Raw genomic sequence first — 25,562 nt, 5'->3', positions numbered from 1 at the left:
TTGTGTCTAAGTTTTCTTTTCTTTTTCATGGTGTTTTTTGGATGAAATTGTTTTGTTTCTCTGATTTGGAAGTGCACATTTTATTTCTAATATGCAATAGTTGCCCTTAATTTTTTAAATGTATATTTAACAATTTAATATTACTCAATATTATTATCCTTTCCCCAACAATTCAGTTCTAGTCACATACTTCTCCATTGTTGGTGACTAATATTTTAGCTGTTTTCACTTTACCCACACTTATTATTGTTGTTGCTTTATACGGTCAATATTTGTTTATAGTTACCCATTTGTTTACCATTTTGATCATTATTCTCTTGCATTTCATATCTTCCTTTTGAGATCATTTTCCTTTTTTCTGATAAAGTTTAGAAGTCTAATGATGGTAAATGCTCTCATTTTTTGCTTGTCTAAAAGTATCTTTGTTTTACCTTCATTCTTGAATGCCGGTTTGTTGATAAACAATTCTAGGTTGGCAATTGATTTCTTGGCATTTGAAGGCATTATTGTATTATTCCACTGGCTTATATTGTTGTAGTTGAAGTGTCAGTTGTCCATCTAATAGTTATTTCTTTATAGATAATCGGTTTTCTTTCCTCCTGCTTTTAATATCTTTTTTGTCTTTGTTTTTATAGTTTTATAATGATGTGACTAGGTATGGATTTTTTATTCATTCTATTTGAGATTTATTTTGCTTATTGAATCTGATTATTCATATCTTTAATTTGGGGGAAGTAATATTCTCTTCAAATATTTTGTCCCCTTCTGATTGCCAAATATAAAAGTTAGAATCTCTCAGTTGATCTCCCTTGTCTTTTACCCTCTTTAATATTTTCTACCTCTTTGTCTCTCTGTGCTGCATTCTTGGTAATTTCTTCATATCTAGTTAATCCTCTCTAACCAATGGTAAATCTATTCCCTGCTGCTTAAACTCAGTTATATTTTAAATTTCAATTATTGTATTTTTATGAGTTCAAATTGGTTCTCAAGTCTGCTGGAATTTTTTTGATAGGATCTTAAAAAGACATTTAATGTCTTCTGCTTTAAACATTTTAAACTTGGTAGTTTTATATTCTATATCTCATTATTCTATCTGAAATTATTTTTGATCTAATTCTGCTGTGTGTTGTTTCTGCTGACTTGACTCCTCCTGGGAGTGACTTGTTTTCTTGTATGTTTTGTAATTTTGGATTGTGTGTTCATGGATTTTATCTATTGGGATCCTGTGAAATCTAAGGAGGATTTATGCATGCTCCTATCTGGAAAACTTAACTTAAATTCTTGGCTTAGGGCTTCCTACACCAAGCAGGTAACAACAAGTTCAACTCCAAAACAGCATGAGGGCAGAACAATAGATACAACTTCTTTGGTCATGTTCTTTGATACTAAGTGGGCTTTTTTAAGTTCACTTTTTCCCTGAGGACATACTCACCAAGGACTTTCTGCAGGAGTCTCAGTTTCGATCTTGCTTGGGTCCCAGGCGTCATCTCCTGTCACCCAAGGCTCCAGGTTACTGAGACTGACAACCACAAAGTAGCCTCAGTCCCCAGTCATACTTTGTTTTTGGTCTCTGAGGATTTCCTTTATTTTCTAGCTAACTCGGCAATGCTTTTAAGTGGAGATGTGTCAAATTTTATCCAGCATATCCAGGAATTTTGCAATGGAAGTTTTTTTAGGATTTATATGCCACCATAGTGTTCCTCCCTCACTCTTAGATCATTCAGCTTGCAACGTGTGGAACAGTTTAGAAACACAAGCAGAAGCAGGGAAACCTATTAAGCAATTATTGCAGAAATTTAGACAAAAGTTTAGATAATAAAGGGAAGGAGAGTGGTGGTGGGAGAGATAGAAATAGATGAATCTGGGTGATATTTAGTAATAAAATTAACAGGGTTTCAGACATTCAAAAACATGTCTAGGGGCCAGCCCGGTGGCTCAGGCAGTTGGAGCTCCACGCTCCTAAATCCGAAGGCTGCCAGTTCGATTCCCACATGGGCCAGTGGGCTCTCAAACACAAGGTCACCAGTTCGACTCCCGCAAGGGATCGTGGGCTGCGCCCCCTGCAACTAACAATGGCAACTGACCTGGAGATGAGCTGTGCCCTCTACAACTAAGACTGAAGGGACAACTTGAAGCTGAACGGCACCCTCCACAACTCAGACTGAAAGGACAAGAACTTAGGAAAAAGTCCTGGAAGAACACAGTGTTCCCCCAATAAAGTCCTGTTCCCCTTCCCCAGTAAAATCTTTTTTGGAGCCCCGGTTCTCAGGAGAGATTCAAGTTGAATACATTTGGGAGTCTTTGAAAAACTGGTAACTGAATTCGCCAATGTCACTTGGGAGAAAGTGCAGAATGGGAGGGAGGAAGGTCTTAGGACCCACTTCAAGGAATACCAACACTTTTTAAGACCTTAGAGGAGGCGAAGCAGGCAACAGAGACTGAAAAAAAGCTAGGGGAAAACCCCAGAAGACAGTGTGGCTTTCACTGAGGCCTTCCCAAAAGGAGCGAGAAGTCAGCAAGTGTCCGTCCAGTGATACAGAAGTCAAGAAAAATGACTGAAAACTAGGCATTCTTTTTGGTGACACATGGGAAACTGGTGATCTTGGCAAGAGGGGCAATGAATGATAAAGACGCGAGCAAATTAGGATGTAGAAAATGGACACCACTCTTTTGAGAAGTTTGACCATGAAGAAGAGAGAGAGAGGACATTAGCAGAGGAAGAAGACGGCTGGAGAAGGGTTAAGACGAGGAAACCTTTAGAATGTTTAAATGACGATAGGAAGGGACCGCAACAGAGAGAAGAAAACATAAAATAAATGGCCGGGTCTAAAGAAATCCATAGTACCTGTGGACGGACTCATGGATTACTGACCCACCACGCTGAATAGATCTCCAGAATTCGGTGGTTTGAGCAGCTACGGGTTTTAGGTCAAGGGGTGTTTTTCTACACGAAAACCTTCCCTCCGCCGCCGCCTCCCCTGCTTCACGCCCCCTGGATCTAGTCCACCACCCCTACCCCAACTCCCGACTCCCCAACCTCTCCCCGGAAACCCCCTCCGACTTCTCCCCCACCTCCCACTCCCCCACTCCCGCGACTCCCCTCACCTCCACCACCCGCCCCCCGCAGTCCCGGCCACGCCTCGTGATGAAATACGTGTACAGACACACACAGCTGTCGCTATGAATTCTTCCGGGGCGCCGGGCGGAGCCACGCCCGGTCTCAATCCTGTCCACCAATTGGAGCGCGCTTCCCGAAAGACGCCTGAACAGAATGGTCGCACTCGCGTGGGGGGGGGGGGGGCTCTAAATCTCGCGCAGGCGCCTTAGGTCGTGGTAGCTATGCGGGTGCTTGTGGGTGAGGGAGGGCAGAAAGGGAGAGTGGGGGGCGGGTTTATGGAAAGATTGAGCCAGAGATTGAGGGCTGGGTGGCCTCCGAAGGAGGGCACTGTCTCGTGCACAGACTGCCTGGCCCTGGCCTCCTAGCCCGAGGAGCCGAATCTCCCTAGTCCCTGTGACCTGTGTCACCTGTGCATCGCGGGGAGGGAGCGAGAGAGAAGTTTGGGGTCAGAAGAGGGGCCACATGCGGGGACGGAAGGCGCCCCCCCGGGAGGATAAACACCTCGTATTTTCCGATCAGGTGGCGGGACGGGCTTCATTGGGACAGCCCTAACCCAACTTCTGAAAGCCAGAGGCCACGAAGTGACACTGGTCTCCCGAAAGCCCGGGCCAGATCGGATTACGTGGGTATGTCAATGCTCTGGAAGCTGGCGGGGGGAGGCCTGGTTTGGCCACGCAGGGCGGGGCGGGCACTGTGTGCTTTCTCTGACAGGATGAGCTCACTACGTCGGGGCTGCCCCGCTGCGATGCCGCTGTCAACCTGGCGGGAGAGAACATCCTCAACCCTCTCCGAAGGTCAGTCCGGGCCCTAAAACTGATATCCTTCAGCGCAGAGGCAGGAGAGGAAACGGCTCTGGTGAGACCCCCTGAGATGTGAAGAATGGAGCTGCCAGATGGAGAACTAAACCTATATCCCGCATTACTTATCCCTCCCTCCTCTTCCATGCCCACCCTCCCTTCGACCCACACCGCCAGTTGACTTTCGTCCTCACTCATAACTCAGGACGCCCAAAAAGCGATATGCTTTTTCCCTCTCCAGGAGAGATGGCCCGTTTCTCTAAGCCACAATGCAGGGTTTTACTAGAAATGGATGGGGACAGGCCCCAGGGAAAGAGAAGGGATATGTGCATGTATATATTTAATGACTTATTCCCGTTCTCCGGCAGGTGGACTGAAGTCTTCCAAAAAGAGGTTCTCAGCAGCCGCTTGGAGACCACCCACATACTGGCTAGAGCCATCACCAAGGCGGCACAACCCCCCCAGGCCTGGGTTTTAGTTACAGGTGTAGGTATGCCCCAAATCACCAATCCCTTACATTAGCCAGGGGAAGGGAGTACACAGTGAGGGAATACCTGGAGCCCTTCTAGCTATACATGTACAGAGTGCTGGTCTTCTTAGGCCCTTGATCCATGCATGTTTCTCCTGACCTTTACGTACTTTCACTGAGAAACAGGGACCCTCAGAGAAAGAGAGGGGAGTGGCACTGCTCCCAGTGCCAGGAAAAATCCCCAATCCCAACTCCTTTGCTTCTCACAAGACAATTCTTTAGGAACAGAATTTCTGATTCTTATATTTCACCTTTGGGACTAAATAATTGCAAACAATTTTGGCACATACACCAGCCACTGAGTGTTTTACACATTACAGCATTTAATCTCACGAGAATTCTATGAGGTAGGTACTATTATTCCCATTTTAAAGATGCAAAAATTCTGCACAGAGAGGTTATGGTAATGCTGAGATTAAAACTCAGTCAGCCCACACTTTTATTCTTAACCACTATACTGTAGCAGCCTCTCAGCTTAGCCCTGCAGGTAAAGATAAGAGTTACTCCAGGGCAGTAACAGGTCAGCTCATGGAGAAGCTCAAGAGGAAAATATCTGCAGCTGTCTTCCTATAAGGAGATCCCAAGAGCCAAGGAGGATTAGGCCGAGAGGGAGCCTTGACTACAAAGGACTGGGCAGGACCTAGGACAACGAGGGCAAACAAGTGCTGTTCCACCCACAGCTTACTACCAGCCCAGCCTAACTGCTGAGTATGACGAGGACAGCCCAGGAGGAGATTTTGACTTTTTCTCCAACCTCGTAACCAAATGGGAAGCTGCAGCCAGGCTTCCTGGAGATTCTACACGCCAGGTGGTGGTGCGCTCTGGTGAGAACCAGGGACCTGTGTATCAAGCAGGATTGGAACATTTTCTCTGAGCTGGGTGAGTGGGGTGATAAAGGGAGCTGAGCTTAGAGTGAGGAGACCACCACTTCTGGCCAACCTGCAGATGGGAGGATTGGCAGTCCTGAGGAGAACCATACCCCTCATGTGCTAGAGCTAAGCCAGCATGGGGAAAGAGCAAGAAATGGGAAATGGGGAGGAAGAGTGGTGCTGCCTGGAGACTGAGGGGCCTCCCTGTACCACCTTCTTGCCTGCTCTAGGGGTTGTGCTCGGCCGTGGGGGCGGTGCCATTGGTCACATGCTATTGCCTTTCCGCCTGGGCCTGGGGGGCCCCATCGGCTCAGGCCACCAGTTCTTCCCCTGGATTCACATCAGGGACCTGGCAGGAATCCTGGCCCATGCCCTTGAAGCAAGCCACGTGCAGGGGGTCCTGAACGGAGTGGCTCCAGCCTCCACCACTACAAATGCAGAGTTTGCTCAGGCCTTGGGCACAGCCCTGGGCCGTCCAGCCTTCATCGCTCTCCCCAGCACCGCTGTGCAAGCTATCTTTGGGCGAGAACGTGCCATCATGCTGCTGGAGGGCCAGAAAGTGGTCCCACGGCGGACACTGGCCACTGGCTATCAGTATTCTTTTCCAGAGCTGGGGGCCGCCTTGCAGGAAATCATAGCCTAAGTGGGGAGGATCATGGCAGGGCCCACGGCCTGTCCCTCAACAGAGACTTCCGGTTAGCGACTGAATAGGCTCAGGTTCTCCTCTACTTAAGACCTGAAAGCATCTGGTTCTTCCTCTCCGTCCTTTCTTTCTTGTTGTTCTGTTGGTCCACCTATTTAACTGAGAGACTGTCCAGTTTCAAGGATGCCGTCTCAGCAAGTCCTTTTCAAGTCCTCTTCAACTCCTTGTAAAAGAATTTCCAAGTTTGGTTTCCCTACAGGTCCCATTCCTTCCCCATTTCTCCTTTTTGCTGTCTAGTGAATGCTCTACAGTTTAGGCAATAAAGATAAATTCTCTCTCTAGTTTTGGCTCATCTCTTGGAATTTATTTCCAGTTATGACACCCTAGCTGACTCTTTCCCCTATGTGGGGTTTTGAAAGCTATAATGGGTAACATCTTCCTTCTTGATCCTTCCATTTCCAAAAGAGCTGGTAACACATTTGGGGCATGAGGTTATGATAAAGGTCAAGACTAGAAGATGAGGCATGATCGGTTCCCAGTGTGTTCTGTGGCCAGCCTGCACACTTGTTCACAGTGCCATTCGGATGCCAGCAGAGATGAGGCCCAAGTCGAGGACAGCCTTCAGTCAATCACGGGATGGCAGTGAGTTAATACAGCAGTCACACGCTGGTCCCAGTTCATCACGCTGTAGGACAAAGCCAACATTCCAGTCTGGAAGAAGCTTAGGACTTGCCTCTGATCTGATTGAGGCCACTTCAGTCAACCAAGGTCCCCAGCACAGAGACAGAAGATACCTCTGGCCTACTGCACACCCACCATCACTGAAAGTGAAAGGGGCAAGGAACATATCAAAAACTACAAACTCAACCCTATTAGGAAAAAAAAGTCCCAAGTGTTCATCTAAGACCCTCTTCTTTTATCTACCCTGGTATCTGCCACAACTTGACCAGCAGTTTCCCTAGCCCCTAAATCAGGCATATTAACCATTCTGTTTTCTTCTGAGGGGACTTTGAGTCACTGTCACCTCCCTGACTAGCCTCTCTTGAGCACACCTGCCCCCAGCCCAAGTCACTAGGGTCTAGTGAGATACATCACCAACAGGGAGGAGGGCGTGAAGACACTGGGAAGGGCCCCTCTCCATCAGCACTCAGCTCCCCCCGTTGCCGGAATGAGGAGCTGGAGTGGCAGTACACACAGACACACCGTGCTGCTCAGGGAGCACAGCCAGAGCCTGAAAAGGACCGTTACAGGGACTTCTGCAGGCCCAGACAGCACAGAACCCTGTGCCACCTGTCCCCCTTCTTTATCTGGTCTTGGACTCTGGGTTGACTGGCCCTATATTATTCCTGGCGGAGTGACCAGCATATGGCAGAAGTGCAAGTTAGGGGCTACACTAAAGGAAGGACTACTAACAACGTCCAGAGACGGAATGCACCACCTTGGAGGTAGACAGTTCCCAGGCACGGGAGGACTTCAGGCAGATAAAGGACAATGACCTGCAGGAGTCAGGGTGGAATGTCCTGGTGGGACAGCAGTTGGTTTGATTCTTCCATTTCCATTTTCCAGATAAGTGGTTTGTCTAGATACAATCTCTAACCCCATCCGCATACATACACACACAAAGTAAAAGTGGGCCTCGCTTTATGCAACATACGTGTACTGTAGAGAAAATGCTAGGGTCTGCTCACATTAACATTGTCACTGCAGAACATGGCTTCATTGGCTTGGTGAACGGGCAACACCTCAGCAAGTGCATGGAACCAGGGCCTTTCGGACACATTCGTTAATCTGTAAACTTGAATACAACAGGAGAGCTGCCATTTTGAGGAACCCTGAGAGTATTTTGGTAATGCAAACAATTACCCCTTACTGTTTTGTAAATGTGGATTTGGGGGTTGCCCAAAAGGGATGCAGCCATTATAGGGCACATCAGAATGAGGGTGCAGTGTTAAAATTGAGGGCACAAGCCCTGGGGATAGAGGACCCTCAGTTCTCTGAGCAAGGTTTTGGTTCAGAAGCCTGTACAGCCACAAACACACCTGAGACTTGGTCCAAGTACCTTTCCTCCAAGGAGCCCTCCTCCATGTTCTCACGTCTCTTCCCAACAGTATTTTTACGTCTGACTTATAGGCAGAAGTAAAGGCCACGCAGCTCCATCAAGGTCACAGACAGGCACTGCTGAGACCAGAAGCCAAGTTTCCTTCTGCCTTCCCCACCAGCTCCCTGCTGTCCCCCTGTGACCCAGACCCCTAGCCTTTCCAGGGCCCAGCATTCCCTCCAAGGTTCCCAGGAGCCCAGCCAAGCCTGGGCACCATCCAGAGCAGCAGCCAGGGAGAGGAAAGGCTCAGCTTCCTTGCCATCGTTCTTCATTCCCCTCCCGCCCACCCTAGCCTCCACCCCCAGCTCAGCTTCAAGAAGCCAGCAGTCCCAATCTCCAGGACCTACCCTCTTCAGCAGCCCTCACTCCCTACAGAAACCCTGTGCTATGGCAAGGCTGAGAAGTGAAGGCTGAGGAGAACCTCTTGAGAGCTGGCTGAGGTCCTGACTCAAGGGGAGATCAAGTCACTTGAAGGACCTGTCCCCAAAGTGCACTAGGCAGGAGCATTCCCCACACTCAAATGCTCTTCCTCAGCGCTTCCCTAACCCAGTGCACTAACTTAAAGTGGGTCTCGGTCAGGGTCTGAGCAGCACAGGGACCCTCGAAGGGGCTGAGCTGGGTGAGGCTGGAGCTGACGGGGCGGCAGCCACTCAGGCAGGTGACGCTCAAAAGTTGAGACTGAGCAGGGCCTCCGAAAGCTGGTTGATGTCCCGGCAGTAAGGCTCCCGCTGCAAGATGAAGTCCACCTTGTGATCCTGGCCCCAAAACACCTCCAGTAGCTGGCGCCGGAGCCGCTCCGTCTCCCGGGTCTTCCGAATGCCACCACTGCCTTTTTCCTCCTCTTCTCTCCCCTGCTGCTGATTGCCGGGTTCTGCGAAGCCCCTGGAAGGATGCTGAGCCTTAGAAGACCCTTGTGCCCTAGGAAGAAGCAGAGAGAACAGAAGAGCCGATGTGCATCCTGGGGAGAAGTTAGAGCTCTGTGGGCCTCCCAGCGCTCCACTGCCCTTAACCACCCTGTTCCTGGCTCTGAAGTTCCCCAAGCTGACCACTGAGGGGCAGTGTCAACCCACTTCCAAAAGGGAGACAGACAGTTCCTGGAACCAGGAAGATGAACCCTGCCACAATTATGATCTATTCTAGTCTAATAAACTAATCACTTCATTGTCCAGCAGAGGGCGTGCTAAATACAGTGGCTATAAGTAAAAACAACCATGTTCCAAATAATTCCAGCAAACTCACTGATAAGGGGAAACAGGAAGCAGAAGCTTCCTCCCTCCCAGCCTTGGAGGGTCTGTGTCAGGATTCCCAGTGAAAGAGTTAAAGGTCAAGCACAAGGCAATCTAAACCATTACAGAATTAAGGTAGCCCAGATTGAGGTCACACTTCCCCCCAAGTCTCCAGGTCTACAAGGCCCGTGTGCAGAGGGGGCCAGGGCTGGGGGCTACCTAGGAAACTCTGAGGCATTACCTGACTGGCTTCTTCAGGAACTCATCCAGCATGGGGCCATTTCGCCCCAACGGGTCATCAGGGACCATGAAGAGGTTTCCCACAAAGGTGAAGGGCAGCAGGCTGGACAGGGACAGAGAATGTATGGTCACAAAGGGGCCCCTGCACACCTCCCAGACAGCTGAGACCAACTCCACCAGAAGCTGTCAGCTACCATCCTTCCAACCAACACCAAGCCCCTTCGCAGAATCCTCACCCGGTGGCAGGACATAACTGGTTTTAGAGGAAGGTCTGAGTCCAAGCCCTTTTCTCAGGGGAAGCCCCCTCACCGCTCTCTGATAATTGCCATCCACTTCTCGGACTCCTCTGCCAGGTCCCGGAACTGGTCATTGGAGACTATGATCCCGTCAGTCTCTTCAGCCAACTTCACCATGAACCTGTCTCAAAAACCAAAGCAACATCCAGGATTCTCCAAAGCCCCAACCCCAAAAAGTGCTATCGATTCCCACGACCCACTTCTGGTGATGGAGATCTGCTCCCCCTCCACCTCCCACCTTGACCCAGCCAGCAGGGGACTGACTGGATACAGGTGCCATGGGTTAGAGAGGAAACAGACAAATCCAACGGGGAATCCAAAGAGCATTCCCACCACTCACCACAATCCTCCACTTAACACTTCAGGCATGGTTGGTAAGACAGTAAGATCTGGCCCTGGCTCTGTCTTCTTCCACCCTACTCCAACAATCAGTCACAAATCCATCATGTATTTCCTCTGGAAAGTTTTCCACTCTGCCTCCTTCCTTTCCATTCCCACCATTACCACCTTAGCTATTTGGACATTGCAAATGAGAGACTGCAAAGCCTCCTGATAAAGAGGGCCCCCACCTCCGGCCATTTACCACCCTCCCCCAAGAGAACATGCCCTTCCCCTACACAACTCTTCCATTCTTGCCCTTTATCTACTTGAATAAAGTCCACATGCCCAGGCCTGGCAGTTAAGCCTCTCTAGAACCCAGCTCCAGCCACCGTTATGGCCTTCTTCCTCCTACTATTCCCAAAGCTACTCTCAACTAGTGCCAAAATCCATGATCAGATTACATCTTGTTCCCCAAACGTGCCCTGTGCTCTCTTCCATGTTTCTCAAATTATTCCCTCCATCTGGAAGGTGCTTCCCAAATCTCACTAATGAACAGAATCACCAGAGGAGATTGAAAAAAGAGATGCCTAGGCCCAACTTGAGTCATCCTGATTCCATTAAAACTGGGGTAGGACTCATAAAGAGGTATGTGGGGATCTTTTTTAACAGGTTTAGAAACCATAAGATCCAGCCCATCCCATGTCCCTGTCTCAACAAAACTCACAAATCCCTCCCTCCCCACAAAATCCCAGCCGGAAGGGGGCTCCCTTTCCTCCAAGTTCCTGTAGTTTTTGATTTATAGTTTCTTTTGGCTCTTTCAAGTCAAATTCCCAGCATTCCCGCCTCCTTCTGCAGGCCACCCACCGAGCACTAAGTGGGCAGTCAGTGTGTGAAAGGCAGTGTGGTACAGAGGGGACTAGTAATCAGGACTGGGTGTGACAGATGTCTGGTTCAGTTTCTGTCTGGGAAACAAATTAAGGAGATGACATACAATTGCATATGATATCCTCTGATATAGAAAAGGTATTATCAGGTTAAGCACATGTGACCATTATCGTGACACATCATACGTGGTTCAGCAGCATTCATTCAGCAGGCCTACGCTGTGCACCGCGTATTTGTCACTGTAACTAGGCATAATTCCAAACTCGTATTGTGCTGTCTTCCTACCAACACCTATACAACTACTCAGACATGTGCCTTCAAAACTCATTACTACTGACTCGGTCTTCCGTTTCAGTGCTGTGTCAATGCTGGTGTGGAAAGAATGTTCCATATCTTGGATGATCTGTGAAATCCAGACATAAAACAATAGCATCGGGAGAAAGTGAACTACCTTTTTGCAGAATACCATTTGCTTGTTAGGGAGAAAAAGTTAACTATTTGAAAAGACAAAATGTATCATCGGTATGGTTTGGAAACTAGTTTTTTATTTAAAACTGAAAATCCTAGAGAATAAAGAACTTGTAGTTGTAAAACTTTTTAATTGCTTAGCTTTTAAAATCTGCCCATTTCTCACACCGTGTGTGTACCCTGAGGGGATGTGCCCTGTGTTTTTTCATTTAAACTATCTCGCAGCTTTAAGTTCTCATTTTCGTCACTTGGTAGCCTTTGCCAAGAGAATTAACCACTCCTACCCTCTGGTCCATTTCTGTACCATAGAGATAAGACCCTCTGCCACACTTGATTGGGTCCATGAATAGTTAAGGAATATCACCGTACTCTTGCCTAGCACCTTGAATGAGGCAAGCACATACCTTACCGTCTTTTCATATTCACAAGGAACATGAATAAATGGTAGAGGGTCCTGAGACAAGAGGTTAATTCACTAAGAGACTGGTCCATCGTCAGAGTCAATGAGTAATGCAACTTGGAGCTCCAATTCAGATCTTCAAATTCTAAATCCAGTGATCTCTCTATTATACCATGTTTTATTTATTTGTTTTATTTATATGTTGATTTATGTTACTATGCATGGATTGTGTTTCTTCATTTGATTTATTTTGAACATTTACTCTGGTTTTCCCAAGATGTTGGAACATTTCTCTACGTGTTTGGAAATCTGGGTGGTAAGAAGGCATTTGTCAGCTAGTCATGTCATCAGCTTTCCCACCTTTCCATTAAACCAGTATTTTCTAGACAGTAAGGTACTATATACATACAAAGCATCATTTAGTTTGATAAATAAAAGATGAATGATGAATGGGCAAACACATTTGTGCACCAGCCATCTTATCTCACCTGTGGAGCAGGTTTACCTAACCAGTCATGGGCACACAGAGAATAACTGGCCCTTTGCCCGGCTACCCAGGCTGACAGACAGTGCAAAGGGTCATGAGTTTCTGTCTCTCCCTCAATCTCCCACTGGGCTCCTTGAATATCAAGCCTGGGACCAGGAGAGAAATAAGTACCTGTCATCATAGGAGGAGATCCTCTTGCCATCCATGACTCTGGAAGGAGTGAGGGAGAGCAGGCTGAGGGAGTAGAGCTTCTGCAGGAAGTGACCCTCTAGAGAAACAGAGGGGCACAATGCAGTTATCCTCACGGTGGAAGCAGGGCCTAGCCCAGGACACAAAAGACCGGGCACAAACTCACCTCTGACCTTGGCATCCTTACTGAAGCGCCACTGAGGCACAAAGACGGTTATGTCCCGGTGGCCACGGTCCCAGAAGTACTGCACAGCAATGGCGATGCCCCGGCTGGAGAAGTAATGCTGGAGGCCGTGCCTGCAGTGGGAAGGGGTCGGCACGCTGGGGCCCCAGAGCAGGAGAGCCTGGCAGCCTAGATGCAGTGCTCGCCCCTCAGCACATGGCCCCAACGTGAATAAAACTGCCCGTCTCCCCCTTCCCCACTGGGTACTCACACCATGGCTACGTTGCTGCCATCAATGACAATATGGCGGAGATCTGGCTGGCCAGGTACATTGGCAAGGCACAGGGTGAAAGGATCCTGCAGGGCCTCCTGGAAACGCTGAGTGCCAGTCACCAAGTTGCCCCCCCGGGTGCCTCGTTTCCACGGAGACCCCCGACCTCGAGCCACAACCTGCTGCTTGTCTGCCCTGTCTCCTCGGTCTCCACAGTGCCACGGGGGTTCAGGTGCAGGTGGGGGGCTAGGCACTCTAGGAGGTGAGGCCTCCCCATTATGGAGCCGCTGGAGGAGAGAGGCTCCCCGGGGCTGTGCTGCCCTCTGACAGGGGCCCTGGGCACCAGAAGACTCACCCTGGACACAGAATCGTCCACTTTCCTGAGGCACTCCCTCCTTTCCCAAGGTTTTCCCCTTCAGGAGGCCTGCCTGCCTTGCCTCTCCTCCCCCTGACTGTGACCTAAAGGCCACTTCTCTTTCCCAGGCCTCTTCCCCAGGCAGCTCCTTCCACCCCAAATCCATCTCCCTGGGACCACCCTGCTTCCCTCCCTCCTTCTCCACAGCATATCTCTCTGCCCTTGACTCTTGCCACCCCATAGGTCCAGTGTCCAGGGACTCCCTGCCTTCACTCAGGGGAGCTCCAACTCCCTGGTACTGAGCACCCAGCAGACCTGGGCTCCCCCCCTCCCAAGAGGGAAGTGCTTGGGGCCCCTGCCCCCTGGATGCCTCCTGCACGAGGCTCAGCAGTTCCTCCTGGATAGCCAGGGGCAGCTGCAGCAGGGCTTCTCTGTGGGCATCCTCCCGGGGCTGCAACAGGGCACAGAAGTCTCTCAGCACTCCAGCACACTGAGAGGCTCCAGGGGATGGCCCTGGCCGAAAGTCCCAGGTCAGCTGCTTCACCAGCTCCTCCACTCGGCTCTGAGCCATGACGAATGCCTCGGTCAGGCCACTGACCATGAGCGAGCCGGGTTCCCTAGGTACCAGGTGGGCTGACGTGCTCCAGACCAGGCAATCAAGGAAGAAGCCCTGGGCCCCCAAAAAGATGCAGTGTAGTTTGGGTGGGTAGTGGATTTCATCCTGTAGCTCCGGGCTACAGAGACCCTTCAGGTACTCCTGGAGGGAAAGAGGGGAAGGTAGGAAAAAAAGAGACTGCTGGAATCTTAAGTGGCCCAGTAGCCCCTGCAGGCTCATTGCTCTCCCCTGAGCTCCAGGATGCCTGGGCAGAGCAATGGAGCCCCACAGATCCTGACAAAGGTGGGGGTTAAAAAGGGATCAAGAATCTCACTTTTTTCTCTTTCCAGCTGACAGCCTGTGGCTAGTATTTCCATGTAGAACTCGACTCACTTTAAGATACAATTATAATTAATTGGTTACAAGACTGTCTCTCTAAATATTTACATGTGTATGTGTGTTATATATTTCCATCATAATGATCACCATTGCTAACTTTTACTGAACTCATGCTTTATCTCATTCATGCTTTACCTCATAAGCCTAATGAGGTAGACACTATTATTCACATTTTATAGGTAAGAAAATTGAGACTCAGGTCACAGGGCTGGTAGGTGGTAGGGCTATACTGGAACCCAGGCCTGGCCTCCCACCCTACAACGAATTCCTTGGTGGGGCCTTCTTGCCCAGCCGGATTGTCTCTGCTTTCCCAAAGAGCACAAACTGATTTGAATTGAATCACTTGTCTGTTCAAGTCCTGGCAGAAGCTGGGTCATCACAGCAGAAATAAAACCAAAACTCCAAATACAAAGTTGGAAAGTCTCTCAAAGCTCAGGACTACTGACTGAGGTTGCCAGTAAGACAAGCAAGGAGTGGAGATCCTCCCCAGGCCCTCCTCTCCCCAGCCTCTGAGTGGAGGAGGCATTGTTCCCGGAAGGGTCAGGGAGGGGCTTTCACCTTGGCTCTGCTGGCATTCTCCTTGGGGCCCTCCAGCTGCAGCCAGATGTGAGGGTTCTCCGGGCAGTCCTTCGGGAGGACGCTCATCCCTACGCGGAAGATGCGCTCCACGTGGGGTTGCTGCCGCTGCACCTTGTCCTCGGCCTCCGCAGACACGGCAAAACGGTCAGGGGACGCGGAGCCAGCCCCCCAGGTAGGCATGGCTGCTTGGCCACCCAGCCCTGGAATTAGGAAAGGCAGCTCAGAGCCTCGCCGACCCCTCAACCCAAACCTTGGTCTCCAGGCCAACACCAGCTATCAACAGGTCTCACCTAGTTGCCGATCTGGTAAACACCCCAGGAGATTTGGGGCCATCTTCGGGGTAGGAAGAGAATGTCAGATTAAAGGGACACAGGCCTTCCCTGAAGAGGAAGTCGTAGATAAACAAGACTCTCTCTGGGATGGGCGTCTGGCCTTTGGAAAAGGATGACTACAGCCCTGAGCAGGAAGCGGGGTGGGGGGCTCCAGCTCGCTCTGGGGCCATTAGAAGTGGAAGGATGACGAAAGATCCCTCTTCTCGGGGGATTCTGCAATCACCGGGTCCAAGACGGGCTCTTAAAGATGGATCCTCACCAGGGTTTGAACTGGGCTGTCCTCTGGGATCCCTCGCCTGCCATTTCCAAGGTTCTAGCCGCTCTCACCCCTCCCCCTCCCTCTGCTGCCGTCCCCACGGTCGCGCCAAGCGCCCCACCCAGGGCCTAGGGGTCGAACCGAGCCCCGCCCCCGGCGGCGCTCAGCACTGCGGCCTTCGGCTCCCGCGGCCCGGGCGCGCATACCCGCCTCGGCCGCCCGTTGTGGCCTCTCCTGCCGGTGCCTCTAGGTGCCCGCCGGCCCCAGCTTCGCCCGCGCCCCCGGCCCAGGGGAGAAAGGCGGGGGGCTCGAATCTGGGCGGGCCTTCCCGGATTTCTCACCCAACGGGGACCTCTCTTCTCCACATCTCGAACTGTTTTTTGAGTCACTTCCTGGCCCGGGGCGGAGTCAGCCGGGCCCCTCCCGGGACTGGGCCTGCACCGGGGCCCCGCGCGCGCCCACCCCCGCCCCGCCCCTCCGGGCTCCTCCGAGCTCCGGGCGTCGGCCCCGCCCACTCGCCCTCAGTTCTCTGGGTCCCCTACGTCTTCTCCCGGTTCCTCTGGGTTCCCGCTGGTTCTCCGCAATTCTCAGGAAAGAGGAATCACTCTGAGAGTCGGAGGTGAAGACAGCCTTAAAGGGACTAATGCAGTCCCTTCGGATGAAGTTATGGAAGCCCAAAGAGGGAAAGAGACTGGCCCAGCGTCACAAGACAGTGACACCGTTGGCCCAAGCACTTTCCACCAAAACAGTTGTGGGGGAAAATACAAGGGCACTCCTTTCTAGCGATGGAAAAGATGCCACTGAGTGCTGTGGACCTGTGAGGGATTTTGAAGAGGGGAGGAATGAGGTGGAGGAAGGGGCTGTCGGAGCTGTCTCTTGCACATCCGCACACTCTCACACACACACATCCACGTTCTCTGTGGTTCCAGTTCCAGCCTTCAATGCTCTCTGGAGAAGCTGCCCTGGGGTTCTGGCTGCAGCCCTCCTGTCTGACTGCTTCATCCCTCCTTTCCCTCCCAGAGCCCAACTGCTGTCATTTTGTGCCCTGCCAAGGAGGAGGGAACAGCAGTGACAGCAGGAGAGGCATGACAGAGTTGTGGGGCACAGAGAGGTATGGAGAGGGAGATTCTGAGACCAGGTGACAGACCCAGAGAGAAGGCTGAGGAGCAGAGTGAGGGGTGTTGAGAGTCTGGGGGAGAGTGGAAAGTGAAAGGAGCAGAAAAGGAGGCAGAAGACAGGAAGTCTTGCTGGTCACAGAGCCACTCAGCCATGCTGGTAGCAACGCAACATTGGCTACAAGGTCTCACACCCACCCCTGGGCTGCCCTTGGCCCTGATGCTTCTGGCCCTGGGGACTGGATGGGCCCAGGAGGGGGCAGAGCCTGTCCTCCTAGAGGGCGAGTGCCTGGTGGTCTGTGAGCCCGGCAGAGCTGCTGCAGGGGGCCCTGGAGGAGCTGCTCTGGGAGAAGCGCCCCCTGGAAGAGTGGCATTTGCTGCAATAAGAAGCCACCACCACGAGCCAGCAGGGGAGATCATCAATGGCACCAGTGGGGCCATCTACTTTGACCAGGTAACCCCTTACCCTGCCCAGACCTAGAATCAACTGTCCAAGCCCACTCTGCTGTTAAGGAAACAGCCTCCTGCTGTGGCCAGTTGCCCCGCAACCCCACTGCCCATCTTCTTCCCCTTCACTCCTACCCATACCCCTCCTTGCCCTTTCTCACCAATTTTGTGGGTTTTTTTGAATCATGCATTCCTCCTTTTGGCAGCTACTTGCCATCCCTTCTTTTCGTTACTCACCGCCCTGTCCCTCAACCCAGTGGTTTTCCTGAGCCCCAGGTGACCCTAGCCCACTCAGCAGTGTCTCCTTCCCCTAGGTCTTGGTGAATGAGGGCGGTGGCTTTGATCGGGCCTCAGGCTCCTTCGTAGCCCCTGTCCGGGGTGTCTACAGCTTCCGGTTCCACGTGGTGAAGGTGTACAACCGCCAAACTGTCCAGGTGACCTGAGTGCTGGGCCCTGTCCTTGACCCTGTCCTGGCTTGGGAGGGGTGAGGAATAACCAGAGCCCAGCAGACTCCTGGACAGACCCTCCATTGACCTGTGTCCTGGGGGACCAGGAGCAAGGGCGGAAAGGGCTTACATAGCAGAGAGTGGAGGACCTGCAGAGTCCAACACTGACCACCCCTCAGCCCTCCCAGGAGAGAGCACTGAGCCCCAGGTTCCAGAGTATTCCTCTGGGGCTGGGGCAAAGAGGGGAAGCCCTCAGAAAAATGGGGTTCTAGGACAAGGGTTGGGGAGAAATGCTAACTGGGCTCCCTCCCCAGGTGAGCCTGATGCTGAACACATGGCCTGTCATCTCAGCCTTTGCCAACGACCCTGATGTGACCCGGGAGGCAGCCACCAGCTCTGTACTACTGCCCCTGGACCCTGGGGACCGGGTATCCCTGCGCCTACGTCGGGGGAACCTGCTGGGTGGCTGGAAATATTCAAGCTTCTCTGGCTTCCTCATCTTCCCACTCTGAGGGCTCCAGGACAAGAATCTAGCCCCTGACCTCGGTCCTCTTCCCTCTCCTGCCCCAGAAGAAGCATCTTTGGGACAGGAGAGAGGCTCCCTCTGGCTGCCTGTATTCCACCTCCTTGCATGGGACCCTGTGCCAAACACCCAAGGTGATGAGTAGAGCTATGGTGTCTTGGGACCTCTTACATACACACACACACACACACACACACACACACATACGCCCTCATAGCCTGCCACGGCATCTCTTTGTGTCTACAGTCCTAGGATCAGAGCAAGGTTTGGCAGATAGAAAGGCCTGAGCTACTTTGCAGACTCTGCTCCCCTGGCCCCACCCCTCCCCCAGCTTCTTGCTCAGAGCTACTTGGGGGCATGTGGCACAGGTGAGCCTAACAGGCCCCCACAGAGGCCCAGATGGACCAGCCTCGGCATACCCAGCAGGCTCCTTCCTGTGAGGAGTGCCAGCATCACGGAGCTCTGCCAGCATAGTCAGGAACTGAGCCAGCACCATATGGAGGCTCAGCCACCAACAGAAGTGTGGGGAGGGCCGCAGAGCAGCCCAAAGCCTAGGGCTGGTAGGGCAGGAAGAAACATGTGCCTAGCCTGAACAAGGTACACATTTTTTATGTACACTGGGGCAGCCAGCAGGCAGTGAACCTGGGTGTTCATCTGTACCAGTTCCCAAATGGACTCTGGCCCTCACGTCCCCCCCGCCGAGACATGGGTTGTGTATGTGTTTGCTCTGGCTGACAGTGAGTGTGTACAGTGCTCCCTCGGGCAGCTGCAGATGAGGGTAAAAGGTCATGTGTGGGCAAGTGTAGATCTCCAGGCATGGCACATATCAATGACCATAGCCAACTCCCGAAACTCCACCTTTGTAGTCTGAACTTCAATCACTTCACATCCTGACCACCACGTCCTTCCTCCCAACTCTCTCAGTTAATCTTCACTGTACCTGTTCCAGACTATCCCATAACCTCTCTTCTTTCTTCTGATCTGTCCTATGTTATCCTCCTTCTTAAACTTCCTATTACCTTGGATTCCATGATCCATCCCTTCACCCACTCTCCTGCCAGTTTTATAAACTCTCTTACCTTGCTGTCCCATTGGCCTAGCATGGATGACTCTATCAATAAAGTAACTAGAGAATGATGGGTGATGAGACACTCTAGGATCACTAAAGATAAAAGATGCCATTACAATTCGAATCAGGTTACAGGATATAAGCTGGTATGTTGTAGAGAAAATAAATGTAAAACTATGTTAGAGTCAAATAAAAAAGGATTTACTAATGTTTGAATTAAATAGGAAATACCAATGTGAATTTGTGGTTTTCAAAAAGAAATAACTTTCTCGCTAAAATGTAGCATAGAAACAACATTAGGAAAAAATCTAATATACATTCTTAGCACCTGGATCTTTGCCTCAAATATTATTCACTTTAAAAGGACTCACGGTTCCTTGGAAAATCGCTCCATATCTTAAATAACTCTAGGCCTGGAACATATTGATGACAAAAAGCAAGGGTACTTTTTCAAATGTATAGGGTGGAGCTGAAAAGGCAAAGGAACCAATTTTAAAATATTTCCACCTGACATTCTGTGACAATTTGGTAATCAAAAGGAAAATAATATAGTTAATTGGAACAAGGTGAATTTGTAAAAATTATGACTAATGATACTCCAAAAGGAAAAAAGTCACTATAAACTGTGCAAAAAGATAATTAACCTACTGAGTGAAGAAGATTAAATATAATAGGATATTTTTAGCTAATTTTGATGAGTAGAAGAGTGTAAATATAGTAGGTATTTTAACTTTTCATAAGGTACATTTACTTTTCTTTATCTGTATATGAGTAAGTAGGGAGGGGTGGATATGGAAAGCTGTGAGTAATTCCAGAAAAGGTTGGAACTGTACCAAGAATGAAAGAGACTGATTGGCACCATCTGGTCATATATTACAACTAAGAAGAAAGAAAATCCAACAGTGTGTTACAAGATGATGAATTAGTCAAATGTCCTGAAGATAACTGCTCACTGCTCAAACTTCATCCTTCCTCTCTAGGGAAAGGGAGCCTCTATATTATTCTACTAATTGTAATGAGATTATAGGAAAGGCAGTATAACCCAAAATAATAATGCCTTAAGCAAGATAGATTATTTCTGTCTCACACAGAAGAATCTGCAGATAAAGGGTCCAGAGATGGATGGCAGTTCTTTTGGGTTCCTAGACCCAATTCCAATGTGTGGGGGGAAGGAAAGGTCGCTTCCCATACAACACCAAGCAATTCTCGGAGACCAGTGAATTCCACTTAATTCAACACAATTCAGACATTATCTACCTGGATACTGCATCAGATTCCACAGGTTAAGGGGTCAGTCCCACAAGACTGCCCCCAAACTCCACCCCTTACTTTAGACCCCAGCCAGAAGCACAGGCTGTTAATTGCGCTCTGACCAGCCATTCATAGACTGGAGGGCCCAATGACCCCCTCCTTGGCAACTCAATCTAGACACCAGTCTAAAATCCAGGTTGTGCTTCTGATCAACTGGCTAGATTCCAGTGTTAAACAAAAATATTTTAACTTACATGACTGACAGTGTTTTCGAAAGAAAGGGTTTATTAGGCCATTGCTAGCAAAAAAAGAAGACATGTCTTGGGGCATGGAATCTAAACCATCAGCATTATGGCTACGTAGAAAAGATAACATGTCCAATGTCCAGCAGTTTTGCAAGTATGTGTATATATCAAGGAAGGGGCAGATAGGTGTAAGTCATTCTGTAAGGATTTGCATTCGCTATAGATAAAGGTGCTGGGTGAAGGTGAAGCAGGGCTAGTGCTGATATGGGCACAGCAGAGTCCATAAGGCTCATGTACAAATAAGAAACGGAGACTCGTGGGGTTCCACAGCACCCAGCTATTCTCTCTTTTGAATAATCACAGAAATAGTCAGCTGGAAATTAATCCTAAATTCCAACAAATACACAGGAATGTGAGCAGTCTTTGGTCATAGCTGGTCCACTACTATCAACAGGCTAAGTGTTCTGTCTCTTTCTCTCACTCTCTGGTTGCTGTAGTGTTCATTTAGAACATCTCAGAATTTTTTCTCTTGTCACCAGTGACCCCCCCTTGGGTTCAATTAATTTGCTAGAGAGTCTCACAGAACTCAGAGAAACATGTTACTAGACCACTGGTTTATTACAAAAGGATATGATTCAGGAACAGCCAGATGGAAGAAATACATATAGCCGTCATGGGGAAAGGGCTTGGAGCTTCCATGCTCTCTTTAGGATCCACTCTTGCAAGTGTTCACCAACCTGGAAGCTTTCTAAACCCTGTCCTTTTGAATTTTTACGAAGGCTTCATTTCATAGGCGTGATTAATTCAATCACTGGCCATAGGCAATTGAGTCAACCTTCAGTAGTCCCACTCCCCTTCCCAGAAATGGAGGAGGGGGGCAGTGGGAATGAAAGTTCCAACCTTCTAATCATATGGTTGGCTCCATTGGTAACCAGCCCCCATCCTGACGTGCTTTCCAAAAATCACCTCCCTAAATAACAAAAGGTACCTTTTTCATTCTTAACACTTAGGAAACTCTAAGGTTTTCAGGAGCTATGAACCAAGAATTGTGTGGAAGAAGACCAAATATATATGAGAAATGGTCCTCTGAATGACCAAATATATATTGCTGAATGACCAAATATATATTTCTTATAAATCACAATATTGCAGCAATTTTGAGATCATCACAGCCCGGTTTCCCTTCTTGCTGCTCTACCATCTGCACTATACGAGTATCACCTCCTGACAAGATGGCTCCTTGAGCTTAACCACTATATCGCCTTACAGCCCCCAGGAAAGAAGGAGTAAGGAAGAAAGGGCACACCACTTTCCTTTAAAGAGTCTTTCTGAAAGGCACACCTAACATTTCTGACTGCATCTCACTGGCTGGAATTTAGTCACGCATGGCCACACCAGGCCAGAGAGAAACAGTAGGAAATAGAGTTTTTATTCCAGGCAGCCAGGCCCAGCTAAAAGTCAGGAGTATTGTAATAAGGAAGAAGAGGACGTTTGACACTGGGAAAAACAACTAGAAGTTTTTTAAAACGCAAACGAGCTAGATGAATTTGTAAATAATGTTAATACAGTTGTTGTACTTGTTTTCTATTACCATGTAACAAATTGCATAAAGCTTAGTAGTGACTTAACACAACACCCATGTGTTATCTCAGTTTCTGTAGGTCAGAAGTCCAGCAGGGCACACGTAGATTCTCTGCTCAGAGTTGCAAAAGGTCAAAAGCAAGGTGTAGGCAGGACTACCTTCCTTACTGAAGTGGGAGAATCCACTTCCAAGCTCATTCAGAATTCATTTCCTTATGGTTGAAGGGAAGCAGAGTTTGCCACCCCAAAATATGCCTTTTTGGGATATTGATTATTTTAGGCTGATTAATTTCAAGAAACAGCACACCTGGGAGAAGCTCTGAAAACCGGGTGAAAGTTACCCTCCGTAAAGGACATTTACATTTGTTAAGAGAAATCTGTAAGGGTGTTTCCCTCACTGTACCAGGCCTGCCTTCACTGTCAATGGAGAAGACCCTGGACTGAAACCTGCATGATAACCTTCCCCTTGTTCACTGTGCTTTTCCTATTCACCTCCCATAACTGACTCTCCACCAACATCTTTGTCTTTAACTGAAGGTGGCATTGAAGGTGATGGCTTCCACCATTTTGACGAGTTACTTAGTGTTCCTGAGTCTCTCCCATTGTAACAAGAGGTACATATGTAATTAAATTTCGACTTGTTTTTCTCCTGCTAATCTGTCTCATGTTAATGTGATTATTAGTCCAGCCAGAAGAACAATTCTGGTAAAGGATAATTTTTCTTCCCTGACATGGTTGTGGGACTGAGGTCCCTGGTCCCATCCATCTCTGAGCCAACAATATCAGGCCAAGTCTTTCTCACACTTTGAGTCTCTCTGACCTACCCTTCTGCCACATGTCTCTGACGTCAGAGGAAAAAATTCTCAGATTTTAAGAGTTCATGTGATTAAATTGGGCCCACCCAAATAATCCAGGATAATCTATTTCAAAGCCCATTACCTTAATTACATATTAAAAAGTCCCTTTTGCCATGGAATATAACATATTCAGAGGTTCCAGGGATTTGGTATGGACATCTCTGGGGCATCTATGTATCATACTTATTAAACTTAAAGATCACATCATTTAAAGAAAAGGCATCCAGTTAAAATACACTAAATTCACGGGAAAGGTGTGGGCTTGAAAATGTCCCACGATATACAAGATAAACACTGGCTCAAGTTTTAATCATCTTAAAAGGTAAACCAGTTCCCAGGTCCCAACAAACACTTCACTAATTGATAATCCAAAACTTGGTCTACACTGAAACAATGTTCTTTCGGATATCCAAATTCAAAACTTGGTCTGAACTGAGGGTATCCGTTGTTCAGATATACAAACCAATTTTTATAGTGGGTTTAAGTGATACTATGGTAAATTTTATAACCCTTGTAAGACATGTGTGCTTCACCAAAATGTTTGATGCTTTTAGAGAAGTTGACATATACTGATGATTCTATCGAAATAAGGAGGAGGCTTTAAGTTTGCAATCAATGTGTTTAAAATAATGTGATTTGTAAAATGTGTAGACTTTGATTTGTTGGTTATATAAATAGTGTTTAAAAACTGAGACAGTTTTTGCTTAAATAGGATTTTTTTTATGAAGTAAGTAGATTAAACAATAAATAAAGCACAGATGGTGGCTAGTGTTCCTCTCCAGGTACAAAAACTCCTCCAACTTTAAGGATCCTAAAAATAGAATCCAACTGTCCTGCCTTCCTTACACCCACGCCCTGGCAGCTGATTACTACAGGGAAAATCCCCAGCTTCACAGTGAAGGATTCACTGGAAATCTAAATCCATGGTCTCTAGCCACCCCTGGCCTCAACCCTCCAAGCAATTCTTCTGTGGCTTCCTTTGTCAGCTTCTTTCCTCATCCTCCCCCACAATCCAACTGAAGCTTTCATTTCTCTCCTTAAACCTTTTACCAACTCTGCCCCCACGGTCAGCAACAGATGCCTTACCTTCCACTTCACTGAAAAAGCAGAAACACCAGGCAGGAACCCTTCCCACCACCACAGGTAGAAACTCACCGTCCTCCTCATCTTGGCTTCTTCCAATCTGGCTCAGTAGAAAACGCGTCCCTTCTCTTGTCAGGGCAGCGATCTTCAGCCTCCAGTCATGGATCCCGTCTATTCCAAACATAACCTTTTCTTTTCCTTTCCTCTCTCCTCTGTATTTTTCTCACTCTCTACTTACTCCTTCCCTTCAGCAGTTAAATAGACTCTAGTCTCTTAAACCTAAAAGAGAAAAAATGGGTGTGGAAATGGTTGTAGATATATACATCTTCAGCTCAATATTCCCCTTCAGCTAATGGGCATCTTTCTCCTCTTTTGAGCCAAATATCTATGATCATCAGTTGCTCACCTTTTAAGTAACTATGGCCAGCAGTGCTCCACATACATTGCGCTCAGCTGATCACTCACAACTTCCATGTCACTCGAGTCAACAGACACTTCCTAGTCCTTCTGTTACTTAGGCACTCCCTCACATTTGTCCCCGTTGGCCATACCTCCTTCTAGAAGCACTCTCTGATCCGACATCCCTGACTGTGTACTCTGTGGGCTTTCCCTCCACCTCTCTGCCCATGCCCCAGTTTCTTTTTCAGGCTCTTCTACCTCTGCCCATTTCTTAAATATTGGTTTTCCTCAAGGTCCTTCCCCAGGATTCCTTCTGTCTGGCACACTCTCGAAACACGCTTTCCATCCATGGGCTGACAACTTCCTCATTTTATTTATTTCTATCCAGAATCTCCCTCCTAAATCTCAGACTCATACATTGGATTTCCCACCCTAAAGTCAACCTGCTAAAAGTGTCCTCTTTCCTCCCTAAATTTAATCTCCCTCCCTTATTCTCTGTGGCTGCATCTGGAGCCTTCCTGTTGCCCCAACCAAACACCAGCTCTAGCCTCAATTCTTCCCTCTCCCGTAACCCCCATTTATTCCAATTATTCACATCCACAGGTCCCATCCATTGTTTTCCACCCACCCTGGCTCGAACTACCGGTATCAATCTCTCAGATGGAGTTCTACGAAAGCTTCCTCAGCTGGCCCCGTGGCCTCCACTTTTGCCTCCCGTAGTCTATTATCTGAATTGGGGTTGCCATGATCATCTAAATGAACTTCACTGCCTACAGCTCTTTAGGGGAACCCCAGAGGGAAGAGGGTCTCAGAATGAAATCCGTATTTCTTAACATGGTTTTGAGGTCCTTTGCAATTCAGCTGCAGAAGATCTCCCCGCTTCAGTTTTCACCATCTACAGGAATGTGGGAAACTATAAAATAGTACCATTTATTAGCTGAGGGAAAATGGCACTTCTTGGGAAAAGAGGGTATGGCATTTGAGTCAAAACTTACCAGGGCCAAGGGGTATCATTCATGGACTCAACCGA

General features: G+C 48.8%; 3 protein-coding genes across 14 annotated transcripts; 2 read left to right on the top strand and 1 right to left on the bottom strand.

The window, feature by feature from the left end:
- Positions 1 to 3,329: 3,329 nt before the first annotated feature.
- Positions 3,330 to 6,297, top strand: SDR39U1 (short chain dehydrogenase/reductase family 39U member 1). Its single transcript, XM_033108321.1, has 6 exons — positions 3,330 to 3,355; positions 3,638 to 3,744; positions 3,830 to 3,912; positions 4,284 to 4,405; positions 5,125 to 5,268; positions 5,544 to 6,297. Exons 1-6 carry the CDS (start codon positions 3,340 to 3,342, stop codon positions 5,954 to 5,956), a joined length of 885 nt encoding a protein of 294 aa, XP_032964212.1. The 5' UTR covers positions 3,330 to 3,339; the 3' UTR covers positions 5,957 to 6,297.
- A 150-nt stretch (positions 6,298 to 6,447) lies between these two features.
- KHNYN (KH and NYN domain containing) lies at positions 6,448 to 16,165 on the bottom strand. Of its 12 annotated transcripts, none has more exons than XR_004423213.1 (11): positions 15,723 to 15,948; positions 15,219 to 15,261; positions 14,908 to 15,128; positions 13,001 to 14,112; positions 12,733 to 12,863; positions 12,549 to 12,645; positions 9,830 to 9,937; positions 9,522 to 9,623; positions 8,016 to 8,972; positions 7,645 to 7,751; positions 6,448 to 6,777 (listed from the first exon to the last, which is right to left on the bottom strand). XR_004423213.1 is itself a non-coding variant. In XM_033108314.1 (9 exons), the coding sequence occupies exons 2-9, from the start codon at positions 15,259 to 15,261 to the stop codon at positions 8,720 to 8,722; spliced, it is 2,067 nt and encodes a 688-aa protein (XP_032964205.1). In that variant the 5' UTR covers positions 15,723 to 15,948; the 3' UTR covers positions 6,448 to 8,719. The 12 variants fall into 12 exon arrangements, 6 of the variants coding, with proteins under 6 accessions (XP_032964205.1, XP_032964206.1, XP_032964211.1 ...); XR_004423214.1 differs by having other exon boundaries at positions 6,448 to 6,641; XR_004423210.1 differs by having other exon boundaries at positions 7,645 to 8,972.
- Positions 16,166 to 16,589: 424 nt separating this feature from the next.
- Positions 16,590 to 19,184, top strand: CBLN3 (cerebellin 3 precursor). The gene is made up of 3 exons (XM_033108322.1): positions 16,590 to 17,085; positions 17,393 to 17,512; positions 17,839 to 19,184. Exons 1-3 carry the CDS (start codon positions 16,786 to 16,788, stop codon positions 18,034 to 18,036), a joined length of 618 nt encoding a protein of 205 aa, XP_032964213.1. The 5' UTR covers positions 16,590 to 16,785; the 3' UTR covers positions 18,037 to 19,184.
- The last annotated feature ends 6,378 nt before the right edge of the window (positions 19,185 to 25,562 follow it).

This window comes from Rhinolophus ferrumequinum, chromosome 6 (assembly GCF_004115265.2).
Source record: "Rhinolophus ferrumequinum isolate MPI-CBG mRhiFer1 chromosome 6, mRhiFer1_v1.p, whole genome shotgun sequence".
Classification (NCBI taxonomy): Eukaryota; Metazoa; Chordata; class Mammalia; order Chiroptera; family Rhinolophidae; genus Rhinolophus; species Rhinolophus ferrumequinum.
Note: the sequence above shows the minus strand (reverse complement) of the source record. Positions and strands in the feature narration are given on the sequence as shown.